This window comes from Bos javanicus, chromosome 1 (assembly GCF_032452875.1).
Source record: "Bos javanicus breed banteng chromosome 1, ARS-OSU_banteng_1.0, whole genome shotgun sequence".
NCBI classification, from domain to species: Eukaryota; Metazoa; Chordata; class Mammalia; order Artiodactyla; family Bovidae; genus Bos; species Bos javanicus.
This window is the reverse complement of record NC_083868.1, coordinates 71334786-71349144: the sequence shown is the minus strand read 5'-3', so window position 1 is coordinate 71349144 and position 14359 is coordinate 71334786. Positions and strand designations below refer to the sequence as shown.

The 14359-nt window shown below is 37.0% G+C and overlaps 1 protein-coding gene across 1 annotated transcript; it reads right to left on the bottom strand.

Moving 5' to 3' along the window:
- Window positions 1-601: 601 nt before the first annotated feature.
- On the bottom strand, window positions 602-14357 carry FBXO45 (F-box protein 45). Its single transcript, XM_061411807.1, has 3 exons — window positions 13887-14357; window positions 8270-8626; window positions 602-3781 (listed from the first exon to the last, which is right to left on the bottom strand). Exons 1-3 carry the CDS (start codon window positions 14187-14189, stop codon window positions 3596-3598), a joined length of 846 nt encoding a protein of 281 aa, XP_061267791.1. The 5' UTR covers window positions 14190-14357; the 3' UTR covers window positions 602-3595.
- Window positions 14358-14359: the final 2 nt, after the last annotated feature.

Below are 14359 nucleotides of genomic sequence, written 5' to 3'. Positions count from 1 at the left end.
AAATTTATACAAGTTATAAAGTAATACAGCATGAGTTAAGTATAGATAAATACAAAGACTAGGAAACTTTAAGGAAGAAGAGATTACATTCAGCTAGAGAAACTGAGGAATGCTTTATTAGAATAACATTTGGGTTGGGTATGGGCTGTTCCTTCTCAGAAGGCTTTATAGTGGTTCTGACTGTGGTGATCTTGATTTCTAGAAAGTAATCTCAATACTGATCTTTAAAACTCAAGTTTCTATCAAACTGTTCATTTTTTAAAGCGATCAAAAATATAAATATTACAGTCTATATAAACAGCAGTTTGAGGACATAAATAAAAAGTTAATTATAATACCTACTATGTGGGTTAGGGCCCTATTATTTTCAAAACTCTCTCTGATCAAATCATATCTAAAAGGCAGAAGATGCCTAATCATAGAACCACGATTTTTAAGTATTCAACTGAGCAATACCTACTTGCTTTACATGCCTTGTCAAATGTATATCCAAAATTACAGGAATAAGAATGAAGGAGATGAAATCAGTGGTTTAACATTCAAAAGTCAGATAATGAAAAAATAATGGCAACTAAGAAATGATATATATTAACCACAGAACTCTTTGTATGAAAAGTTTTAATGAATTGTGAACCATTGACCATTACAGACTTTAAACCTTAATATTTCTTCTTTCCTGTGTGAAACCAGATAATTAAACCAGTCTATCTCAAGTATGACAGAAGACCATAGTATGAATAAGAGTAATGTTTTCTTACCCATCGCATGCTTCACTAAAGTTAAGAACCAAAGAGAGTGCTCCTAGTTTCCCAAGTCAACAGAGCAGATCCAATTACACATTTCTTCCTGATCACAGTTTCAGTTGAAATACAACAAATACAACTTTGCCTTTCAATAGCACTTTTTATCCACAGCACAAGCACTTTCCCATTATTTTCTTCTTTACCCTCAATATCCTTGTGAGGTAGTGAAGGGAGGGAGCAAGGATTTTTTTTGCAGATGAGAAAACTTAAGTTGTATTTTGATCAGTGGTTCTCAGCCTTGACAACATACTGAAATCATCTAGGAAGTTTTTTAAAATCCTTATGGTCATGTCATACCCCAGACCAACAAGAGAATCTTAGGGTATGGCACCCAAATATCAATATTTTCCAAAATGCATATGACTCCAAAGTATAGCTAAGGTTGAGAACCACTGGTTTAGATTATTTATATTTAATATTCAGACATAACTGTCTTCTACTTAAGTGCTCTCTCAGTAGCAGTGAAAAAGAGACTCCATTTCCTCAAACACTGTAACAGTTTGTCTTAGTATTCTATACAACTACTATTGGTATCCAGTAACAATTTACCCGGTTATAAAGGAAAGCTCCTTACTCCCCTGACGCTCATGCTAAATAAGAACCTCCATTTTATAAAATTTGCAAATCAGATATTAAAGAATTTAAATCTCTGAGAGAAGAATGGCTTTTTGTTAAATATTTAGGCAATTATTTGATTCTAGGTTCAATATGCAATAACCACGTGTTTCTGTTTTTCACTCAGCACCTTCAAAACTTTGTTACAAATGAATGTTCACTAATAAGACAAAACGTAAGATATAAAAAAAGCTCTGAGCAAAAGCTCTTGGAATTGATCATATCCCAATCCAGTTTTCTAATTAGTTCAATATTTATCCTGAATTAGGTCTCTTCTTTAGTTAAATTTTAAACTTTGCCAAACTGAGTTGTTCCACACCAAGAAAAATGCATTTCTGTAGCAGCTATATTCTCTAATACATGTAACATATAATTTCACTCTGTAGTATTAAATATGGTTTCTAGGAAGTTTCTTCCTTGATGTGGGTATCAAAAAGGACCTTTTACAGATTTCACCTTTAAGCAACATACCAAATATACAATAAATACTTGTGTACACTTTTTAGGTGGCAAAAATGAAATCTTTGCTCATGACTGAAATCCCTTGCTTCGTGGGAGTACTAATAATATTAACTCTCAAGGAGCAACCCAAGAACCCCAGCCAACTGCTTGCTGTCCCTAACTTTATTAGATGCAAAACAAAATATGCATATAGCAAAACCTAAAAAGTACAAAGATTCCACTTGCCTTAATCAATTCTTATCACAAAGATGTATCTGAAACCATACAATTTATACTTTCATACAGAAAGATATTTGTTTCTTTTCTAACAAAAGAAAATTTCAGTTCATGTATGTTGAATTATTCATTTGAAAAAGTATTAGTGAAATCAGATTAGTCAAAAATTCTGAATAGGAATTAATGTTAAACTCTTCTACTACAATGAAACCTTCAAAATGTTGCCAACCTCAAGTTTCCAGCATAAGGTCTTTTATTTCAAGTCCCATGGGGGCAATTATCTATAATGAGATTAAGAACATTCTTAAGCTGGGTTCAGGCTGGCACTGTTTCAGGTGGGTGAGTAAACATTTTCTTGACAACCCCAATGACAAGTTTGAGGCTTAGACTGTTGCCTGATGTAAACAATATGAACTTAAAAAGATTATAATATCTACAGCATTATAAAGTTACAAAATAAAGGATCATTGATCAATTATTTTCTTAAGGTCTGTGACTAACAATTTTCATATTTGAGGCCTATAAGAACAAATGGCAACGTTCTTTATTCTTTTACAAGACACTTTCTCAGAAGGTCAAAAAAATAAAACCAGATACTATAAGATGCACATTATTATTATTACTGATATATGTATGATTAGAAATAGATTTGCCTTTCCTCAATCTTAGCCTGGAGACGAGGGACCTTTACAATAATTTTGATGGTTAAAAAAATAAATCAGACTGTAACAGTCATGGAAACTGTAAGCCAAATATAATACAAAACGAGCCAATACAACACATCTTCTCTTAAAATCCTCTTCTTTGTAGTTACCAAACTGTCCCTAATGTTTTTCTAATTTTGTACCATGTAGTGGTTTTTAAGAAACTGAACTAGAACAAAGCAACTCCTTTGCCCTGTTTTTTTTTAACAGTTTTTTTTTTTTTTTTAACACACATACTGTATATACAACTTTTAAAATAGCTGCACAATTTTATATCTCACTGTTAGAGAAGTGCAGTCCAGGCAGACCATGCTTCTCAATATATTAAAAATATTAAATAAAACCCAACCAGTTTCATACTTTTCCAATAGTCAAGCTGGTTGGAAAAAAGGGTCTGGAGAAAACAGGCAGTTGTAAAACAGGATCAATCTTTCTTCACAAACACACTACTTAAAAACTCTTGCTAGTTCCTTATCTTATCCCTTTGACACCATCTCTATGATCTCACCTTAAAAGTTGGAAATAACACATTGTTAACTTAGAGACAAAATCTGTTGAAACATGCATATGTCAACTGCCCACTCAACCAACTGCAACCCTGAGGATTTTTCTGGCCCAGTAGAAAGAGGAAACACTAAGATCATCTCTGCTGTAGAGTTGCTTCTCCAGTTAACAATATCATGTGTTTTTCAGGATGTTTCGTGGGCATGCATGTATGACACTGTCACTTCATGATTCTACTTCCCACAAGCAGGTATCTCCTCCACTCTGTCTTTCATCCCAAGAAAGCCACTGTCATCCATCCAAAGGTTTTCCAAGGTAAACCAAAGTCACTTCTGTGTTGCCATATACAGCAGAAACTGCTGGATATAAGCAGACCTTTGGAAGTCCTCTAAAGGCAACCCCCAGGAATTCATATCCACGTTCAAAAGCTAGAGTCTTATCTTCCATGTCCAAGATGACTCGAATTCTTTCTCCTATCTGCAAACAGACATCAAAAGAAGGTTAGAAGAAACCCATCAAAGGCATATCTAGAGGAAATCAAGTTGAAAATATTATTAAGAATATACATCTCAAAAGTTATCTAGAAAAACCAACAAAGTTATTTGGTCAGGGAGAAACATCAAGAAAAAGAACACACATCAATTTCATCACAAATGTTTTGATGGTCTTTTTTTAAACTTAAGACTTGTGTGGGATCAATATTTAATACTTAAAATTTTAATATTCTTTCTGAACAGTCCCAAGATTTTTTTAAGGGCTTTTTAAAGAAGGTTACCACTAAAACCTATAACTTGGCACATTTTACCAAAAAAGGCACTCTAAATTTTCTCAAATTACTACAGTAAATGCATACAATGGAATGTTATCCAACCTTAAAAAGAAATTTTAGTATATGCTACAACATGAGTGGACTTTGAAAACATTATGCTAAGAGAAATAAGCTAGACACAAAAATACAAGTATTATACTATTCCACTTATACCAAGCACCTGGAATATTCAAATTCACATAGACAGAAAATTGAATAGAGGTTACCAGAGGCTGGGGGAGGAAGAAATGTAGAGTTATTGTTCAGTGGGCACAGAGTTTATGCTGGGGATGATGAAAAAGTTTTGGATATATGTTGGGTATACACAGTGGGGATGGCTGCACAACACTGTGAATGTATTTAATGCCATTGAATTATACACTTACAAAAAGTTAATAATAAAGACTGTTGTGTATATTTCACCAAAATAAAAAAAATACTATAATAAAACATTTAGCCATTAAATTATACAAAGCAGTTCTACATACAATATGGAAATTATATAAATATGAATCATCAAATCTGGCTATAGGTTCTAAAGACACAAAATACACTTATTAAACAATCACTTTGCGGTCCACTACTCTGAAAGACCTGTTTGTTAAAAAAAAAAAAAAAGAGCAGCACTGGTTGTTAAACTAAATAGAAGCACAATTATCCAGTTCTTTTCACAAATGGAAAAGTAAGCAAAGAAGTAGCATGTTTTATCCTTATAATTTGCATATATTAGAGGTTGTTGTATCTATATACTTGGAGGCAGAAAGTCCTAACATTTTTCAATCAAAAATCATAATTGAACACTTTCCAGTTATGATATCCCTCAACTGCTATCATTACCTTCCTTCATTGTATTTCCTATCACAAACAACTACCAATATCTTTTTCTCTCTCTCTGCCCAGCTCATAAATTAATCCCATTTTACGGACCTAAGAACTTCCAAATTACCAACATCACTACTTTACGAACAAAGCACAAACAACAACAAAAATTAGAAACATAAAGCTAATATTCTGATGAGTATTTGTTGAGTCATTTTATATTATCTCATTTAATTCTCACATCACTCCTAGGAGTTATCCCTATTTTACAGAAGATGAAATAAGAAAACAGAACCACTCCCGATGAAATTTTCAAGTTTGCTTTACCTTTGAGCATATAGCAAGCACACAGCACAAGGAGTAGAAAGGCCAAGTCTTAGGTGCAGAGGACAAAATTTAGAGATAGCAGCGCAATTAGAAACTTAGAACTCCAGAAGCAATAAAACCACAAAAAGGGTGAGCCCCAAAATAAACTGCCCAAATCCTTGTGTGAGGACTGCATTACACAAACACAGGGAAAACCCCCAGGGAACCAGGCAGAAAAAGCAGCAGCTAGAAGCCAAAAAATGGCAACCCACTCCAGTGTTCTTGCCTGGAGAATCCCAGGGACAGAGGAGCCTGGTGGGCTGCCGTCTATGGGGTCGCACAGAGTCGGACATGACTGAAGCGACTTAGCAGCAGCAGAAGCCAAAAAAACTCAACAAAGACATTAACTGCTATATACAGTTTCAGTCCAGGCAAGTTAACTGCCTACTAGAAGAAGAAAACCTACAGTTTTCAGAACAAAGCAGTTTCTAAAGGAACAAAACATTTCAGAGTTATTGTATTGTTTACCAGGTCCAGTTTTCAATTAAAAAATGAATGGATATGAAAAGAAGCAGGACAGTACAACTTATACACGTGGAGAAAAAAGGAGTCAGTAGAAAGAGTCCAAGTGGGCCCTAGATGTTGAATTTGGAAAAGACTTCCAAGTAGTTATTATAAAATATATACATATATTAAAAATAAGAACTAAAGAAAAACACAGTATTAACAAATGAACAGAGATCTCAGTAGAGAAATGGAAAGCATAAAAATGAACCAAATGAAAATTTTAGAGCTCAGGGGCACAATAACCAAAATTCACCAGCCTGACTCAATAGCGTTGAAATGACCATAGAGTTTAAATGACAAGAAGGAAAAAAAAACAACTATGAATTTAAAGTCAGAACAACAGAAATTAATAAATCCAAAAAACAGAGAGAAAAAGGGACATAGCTCCAGAGGCACAGAGACAAGGAGAATATCAAGCAGTCCAACAATTACATTAAATATAAATGGACTAACTACTTAAATCAAAAGATTGGGTTAGATACATAATTATAAGCAGTCTGGGGGACTCATTTTAAATATAAAGACAGAATAAATGTAAAAGGATGAGGGGAAGGAGGTACTCTGCAATAGTAAACCTAAGAAACTTGGACTGGCTGTACTGACATAAGACAAAATAGACATAAAGACAAGGAATATTACTAGAGTCAAAGAAGGTCATTTCGGGTTTCTTTGGTGGCTCAGTGTAAAGAATCTGCCTGCCAGTACGGGAGACATGGGTTCAATCAATCTCTGATCCTGGAAGATCCCACATGCTGCCGAGCAACAAGGTCTGTGTACCACAACTATTGAGCCTGTACTCTGGAGCCCAGGGGCTGCAACTGCCTAGCCCACGTGCCCCAACTACTGAAGTCTACGCACCCTAGAGCCCGTGCTGCACAAGAGAAGCCACGGCAATGAGGAGCCCACACACCTCAACTAGAGAGAAGCTCCTGCTCACTGAAACTAGAGAAAAGTCTGTGCAGCAATGAAGACCCAGCATAGAAATAAACTTTTTCTAAAAAAAGATTAACAATTATAAATATGCACCTAATAACAATTTCAAAACACATAAAGCAAAAACTCACAAAACTGAAAGTATAGATAAATCAACAATTATAGTTGGAGATTTTAATAGTCCTTAGTAAACGACAAAACAGGTAGAAGAAAAATACAGAAAGCAGAAGACATAAATATTGTTAACCAATTTGACCTAATTGTCTTTAATAGATTATTCCATCCAGCAACAGTATATATTCAAGTACACACGGACATTCATCAGGATAAACCATATGCTGGGAATAAAACATGTCTCAATAAATTTAAAAGGACTGAAATCATATAGAGTATGTTCTTTGAAAAACAAAGAATAAAGGATTTTCACTTCAAAATCACGGCTAGTGACAGAACTTTATCTTCAGTGATTATTAAGTCCAGACATCCCTCTCCTTAGTGTATCTGTAGAGCCTGAAAGAACAGTAAGGAAAGGATTCTATGAAAGAAAATCTTCCATACTTTTATACCTCTGGAAATGGGATATATTTTTAGTTCTTCTACTTTATTATGCTTGACTTGAGGTCAATACTAAGGCTAGAGCTTTCAAACCACATGTCCCTCTAAAACGTGCCATCTATAATTCTTTACAATTTCCAACTTATCAGATTATTATTTTCTAGATTCTGCTGAATCTATGGTGATCATATAGCTTTTACAAATAGGAACTATAATTTTGATCCTAGAATAAAATGAATATGGGTGAGGGTTAAGATGAAAAGAATTTTAAAATGCAGTAGTTTGGTCCAGTGGTTAAGGTTCTGTGCTTCCGCTGCAGGGAGCAGAGGTTTGATCCCTGGTCGGGGAACTAAGATCCTACATGCCATGTGGTGGGCCAAAAAACAAAAATTAAAAATGTAGTAGTTTGCCTGAACTTGCCTATCTTTATAGAAATCATTGACACCCCCACAGGCTTTGAATACAATCCACACGTCAGTAAGTAGCAGAGAAGAAGTATGTACATACATGCACAAAGGTGCAATTGTGGGGGTGAGGTATCTAGAAAAAGTAATTTAGATGTGCCGTGTTGTAAGAAAGATTACAGTCCAGAGTACAAGCTGGCAAACTATGGCTCCTGGGCCAAATCTGGCTTGCAGTGTATAAATAAGGTTTTACTAGAATAATAAACAACAGAGTTGAACAGTTATGAGAGACAGTATGGACCACAAAGTCTAAATATTTACTATCTGACCCTGTACAGAAAAAGTTTGCCAACCTGATTTAAAGTAAAGACAGATTGCTCAGGGTGAATATGTATAAGGAAAAAATTATTAAGATACTAAAAGGTAATCAGAGTAGCCAAAAAAGGCCAGTTACACTATTTAAAAATTACCAAAAAGACAAATAATGCTGCTATATAAAACTTTGTAAATTTAAAACAAATTAAGGCATGATTTAACAAAGGCTCACTTTTCAGAAAATTCTCGGTTTCTCACCTGATATTTTGGTGCATTGTTGCATTGCGGAAAACTGCCATTGACTTCTCCATTATGTAGTAGGTTATTGTCCACTAGATTCCAGCCCCAGCTCTGGTCGTCACTGCCCAGCAATGCCACATAGCCTTGGCACTGCATGGGGGCTCGTTTTGTAGCAATTCCAATCACTGCCACAGTGCCCAGAGGGCCCTCCCACCACACTTCCCACGCATGGCGGCCCTCACTGAAACCGATCTTGGTCCTTGCACCATCAGTGCTCTGAGCGATGGGGTTTCGATGTAAAGTAAAGCCGTTCTTCTTAATGTAGACATTCCTGGAGCAGTCATTAGTGCTGAAAGCATGCTGGAAAGCACGTATCTGAAAAGATGAAAGACCACAGAAAGAGAATTTTATTTTTCTTAAACATTAAAAAGTACCCAAACTTTAGGGTACATGTTTTTAAACAATAAAATTATATATTTTAAGTAATACAATAACTACGTCTCAAAAATGGCTCATTTTGGGGATGAGACACTAACATAATAAATTACACATTAAAGATAAAACTGCCAACTGTTTCATTATTGATCAAAATTCTAAATCGCTGTATAATTTCTCCAAATATACTTCTTAAGACATCAAAAGATATACACAGAAATCCTTATATTTTAGAGGGAATACTGAGATGTTTTGCGATGACATAATGATATTTGGGAATTGCTTTGAAATACCCAAGAGTGGAGTGGGAGATTGGACAGGGTAAACATGAAACTAGACTGCCCACGAGTTAATCATTGGTAAAGCTTGGTGATGGGTACAGGGAGGTTGTTTCCTCTACTCTGGCTTATAGTTCATATTTTTACATTAAAAAGTTCAAATATGTACAGTTTTCATGTAGGCAATGCTGTCATCAAAAAGAACAGTATTTTAAGTAAAACAGGGAACTCAGTCACATTAGCTATGAGAAATTTTAATAACCACAAACTATCTTAGATCCTCTGCCTCCTTGCTAGGTATTACTCATGCACTAAGACATCACCACTCTCATTTTACCAAATCAAATAATCCCCTAGATAGCATCTAAATTCAACCACTAAAATTTATAAAGAGATAGTCATTAACAGCAGCTACCATTAACAGGTTAGTTGACTTTCGGTAATTACTAGTCTTTGAAGCTTCCAAAATAAAGACAGTAAGAAAATTGTTATTACTATATCATTTCTCATGTTTTGGACTTCCCTGGTGCCTCAGACGGTAAAGCATCTGCCTACAATGCGGGAGACCCGGGTTTGATCCCTGGGTCGGGAAGATCCTCTGGAGAAGGAAATGGCAGCCCACTCCAGTACTCTTGCCTGGAGAATCCCATGGATGGAGGAGCCTGGTAGGCTATAGTCCATCGGGTTGCAAAGAGTTAGACACGACTGAGCAACTTCACTCACTCACTCTCATGTTTTAATAACTTAGAGCTTTTTGGTCTGTATGTTTTTCAGAAATCCCTTCTTTACTCAAACTGTGCAGAAGCAGTTGAAGGCTAGGACCTATTGCTTTAGTTAACCTGAGAAATCAATTCCAGAATCAGAATTTCATCATAGGAAAGACCTTAAGACCTTTACCTAGTTAAACTCAGGAATTAGGACACAGGCATAAAAGTCAACGTGTAGTTAGCATAAGCGTCTCACAGGTAAGTCAGGCACCCAGTGCCCTCATCCAGTGTGCCATCCCCTCTGCCGTCAGTGAGCACTTCACTGTTTAACTGTTGTACGCCATCAGGTCGCAGATTAAAACAAAAACAAAAACCCTCTTTGGTTCAGGCGTCCCATGTTTTCATAAGGGGGATGTAAACCTGAAGTATACCTAATTTTTTTCTGTACCTAGTCTTACTATAACAACCTGAAAGTGCTATATACATCCCAACCATTTGATTCTAGCCAAACATATCTAATCTAACCTAAATTTATCAAACTTTTACAGGAAATACAGAGGACAGAGAACATGTTAAGCAAAACCACAGGAATGAAATCAGCAAAATCCAGACTGAGGATTACTCTCTACAAGGTAAACACCTGGGTTTCTTCAAGAAATAAACTGCAGGGGTGAGAGGTGGGAGAGATGGAAGGTGTATCTGCAGACTAAATTAGCCTTAAGTGACATATCAACTGTCATGAGAACCTTACATAGATCTTGCTTACATAAACTGAAAATTAAAGACACAACATTTGACAATTTTATGAGAAAACTGGAATTTGAATGCCGCACTTCTCATATTAAGGGGTTATTTATTTATATACTACAGATGTAATAACGGTATTGGGATTAAGTGTCCTTATCTTTTAGAGATAATGTGAAAAATCATATAAAATGGAAAATACACAAATAAAAAGTCTATAGCTCTTGTTATACAGTCTCATACACAATATGGATTTTGCATTATAGCAATTACAATTAGATGTCAAGTATGACTGGAATAACTAATGTTACTTGGTAATATGTAAAATACAAACTTCTAAAAATAAGTCAAATCCTAATTAGACTGACAACTCCAAATGCTTTCCAGTTTTACACTGGCCCAAGCCTGTTCTTATCCTTTTCTCAGTTAACCTCGCTCCTGGAAATCATATTTGACTCTTCCTTGTTCTTCATCCCACCTCACCCAGTCAGTTGTCCATCTATGTGGACTTGTTTTCTTGCAATTTCTCTCCCAGTTATCCTCTTCTCTGCTCCATACACTTATTCTGATCTTGAATACCTCTGGTACAGCAACCAACCCCTGCCTTCTTGAATTCATCTTATGGACTACTAGTTTTTCTAAAGCACAGGTCTTACTTTGTCATTTCTTTGTTCAAATTTCTGTGGTTTCCAGCTGTAAAACAAAGCCTAAACTACAGACTGAAGCCTTATGTCAAGGACCTCCATGATATCTCTAGTTTCAGCTTACCTTTACATCATATCTCCCACTACAATTCAATCTAACTAAACTATTTTATATCTTTAGCCTTCCCTCTAAGCTACAAACTGTAACAGATGCCTATCTAAAAACTCTTGATGTCTTAACACTGTAAATTCTGTGCTACCAAAACTGAACTCATTGTTATTCCTCCAAAATCTAGCCCAGGTAATCCCTATATTATGTAAGCCAGATACCTAGAAGTCATCCTGAGCACCTCCCTCTTCCTCACCCTGATTTCAAATCTACTGCCAAGTCCTGTAGCTTTTATTTCCTAAATTTCTCACCATCTCTTGTTCTACATACTTACTACTATACATATTTCTAAGGTTCCCCTCCAATTGGTTGTCCATTCTTAAGTCATAATAACCTCTTAAAAATGGAAAACTATCATATCACCAAGCCCCATACTCCTAACTCTCCTTCACTTACAATTTAAAATGGCTTCCTTTTGTTTGGCTCCAGTCCACCTCTTCCATCTTTATCAAATTTGCCTCAATTTTGCTCTCTGTGGTCCAGCCACATTGATTACTTTCTGTCACTCATACTCACCAGATTCCCTCCTAGAAGGCTCTTCTCTCTCTCTTTGGCCTATTTATCCTTTTTTTTTCTGGGTCTCAGCATTATTTTCTCAGAGAAAGCCTTTCCTGACCTCGCTACTTAGGTCAAATTCTCCACTGTTGACATTCAGAGCACCATGGATCTAACCTTCATAGGACTCATCACAAATGCAATTTTACAACTGTGTGACTATTTGATAAATACCCACTTCCCCTCACTGGATTAGCGCTATATGGGAAAGCATCCATAGCATTTGTATTTGTTTTTATTCAGCATTGCATCTGAAAAACTGAACATAGTACCTAACATTCATTTTTTTTTAATAAAAATATATACTACTCAAATCCTCTGCTTTCCACTGTCTTGCTTTTTGTTCAGAGTATTTCCTCTTAGTAAAATGTTCATATCCTCCCCATCTTTAAAATTCAGCTTAAATACAATCTCAATCTCAACCCTTCTAAAGCTGTTCACTCAACTTGTGAATTTCCTTCACTAAACTTCTAGTTTCTAACTAATAACCACTAGTTATTTCTATACATTTTTTTTTCCTCTTCTCCTAGACTGAGGACTTTCATACTAGGCTACGTATATCCTTTTGAATTAATCTTTTATCTTCAAGATATTCAAGAAAACTCCGGCAACATCTGAATGCACAAGTCTATAATACCTACAGTGCAAGTAGTACAAAGGCATACAAAGTATTAAAATTTATAACCCTTTGCAAGGATACAGAAAAACAGGTAAAATAGGCTGCCTCCAACCTGGATGGTGGGGGTATAAGGACTAAAGGAAGACATTTTGCTTTTAGATCACTTTGCTTCTTTTGAACACTGACTCACATGAATACATTATTTATTACATATTATTACATGAATCTTGAATCATGTGAACATGTCTATTACAGGCCAACTACAAAAATGTCTTAATTTAAAATAAGTAAAAATAATAAACTTTATGGAAAAATAAAAACTAAATAAGATTCATGAAACCTAAATGTTTATTAGGCACAGTAAGACAAAATTGCAATCTTCTGCCCTCTACTATATGAATTACAATTATTATCCTTTGAGCATCTACTAACTGTCCTTGCAACTTATCATGTTATTTCACTTAATAAACAATTTGACATATTTAAAAGTAGTAATCCTTATCCTAACCTTATTAAACTGAAACCTATTTTATTACAGAAGAATACATTTTACATTTATTTCACATGTTTTCCCTTTTTTAGTTGTTAATGTATTTTTATGTTTACCATATTCTAGATCAGACTTTATCCTCTCTCATGTATACTCTTGGTGACTGCAATCCTAAATAGCTGTATCCATCCAAACTGAACTCAAGTTTACAGCCATTTGTTTATATTGCTTGAGGAATGCTCTCAGTCCTACTAAGATCTGCTACTTGTCATTTTTATTTGTATATGAAAGCAAGACTAAGCACAAGAGTCTGGCAGCAGGGGGGAAAAAGTCACCAAAAATGGAAACAGCATGTTGGATGACAAACAGAACATAAGAGACACACCAGCAAGGTGGGACTATGAAAAAGTTGGCAAGGCAATAGCCAATAACAGTGGGACATGGCAATATTATGACTGTTAAGTGGCACCAATGGTACGATGTTCTATTCAAAGCCTGTATCTTTAAAGTTAGCAGATGCCTTGGACCACACTTATTTCTAAGCCTGTAACATAGCGGAGGGAATTCAAGGTCCTTGGGCAAAAATAAAAGTTATAAATCAGAGCTTGGAAAACGTGAGGTGAAAGCAAAAATCTTAGAAACTAAGTCAATAAGGCAGCCGAGATGATCTAATAAAGGACAGAGAGAAAAATAGGATTAGAGTATTGAAAGCTACAACAATGGCCTGTTTTTAAGGGGATAGACGGTGGAAAGTAGCATGATGGAAACCAAGGATGGAAAACCATCTGATCCTTTAAAAAGTACATCACGGAAGTGGGGTGGGTTAAGGAGCAGAACTTCAACCCAAAGAGATCTTTATGGCGGGGGAGGCGAGGTAAGGTACTGACTGGAGCGGTGGAAAGGCGCTTCTGACTCAGAAGCTTAGCTGAGAAATACTGAGAGCTGCGCGGAGAAGCGGGACAGGGGGCAGCGGCGTGGCGCGGGGCTCCCTCACCTTGGCCTTGTAGCTGGGCAGGTTGCAGAGGATGTCCGTGCGCAGAGCCTCCTCTGCCAGGCTGCGGGCGCACAGGCTCCGCCACACCTCGCTGTTCTCATCGCCGTGCAGGCAGCGGTACCAGTGCTTGCACACCAGGGCGCAGCTCCGCAGCTCGGACAGCTCCAGGTAGGAGAACACCAACTCCAGCACCCGGCTGGGCAACCGGCCCCCGGCCCCAGAGCCCGAGCCGGCGCCCGCGCCGCCGCCGCTACAGCCAGCGCCGCCCGAAGCTGCCCCAGCCCCCGGGGCCGGCGCCGCCATCGCCTCACCAGCCGGCCCGAGGGCCGCCGCCGCCGCCGCTTCCCCCCGTCTCTGCTCCAGAGGCCAAGCCTCGCCTTGAGACCGGAGCAGCTCGCTCACCGCCCCTTTCACAGCTAACCGCCCGGCCCCTCCAAACCACTCCCGCCCCTGCCCGGGGGCGTCCGCCGCGC

What these genes read in the sequence shown, in the direction of transcription:
- FBXO45 (XM_061411807.1), bottom strand. Translation starts at nt 14,189, where the DNA reads ATGGCGGCGCCGGCCCCGGGGGCTGGGGCAGCTTCGGGCGGCGCTGGC. An exon ending in TGCCCAGCTACAAGGCCAAG is followed by an intron (nt 8,627 to 13,886) that starts GTGAGGGAGCCC and finishes TCATCTTTTCAG; the next exon opens with ATACGTGCTTTCCAGCATGC. An exon ending in ACAATGCACCAAAATATCAG is followed by an intron (nt 3,782 to 8,269) that starts GTGAGAAACCGA and finishes GTCTGTTTGCAG; the next exon opens with ATAGGAGAAAGAATTCGAGT.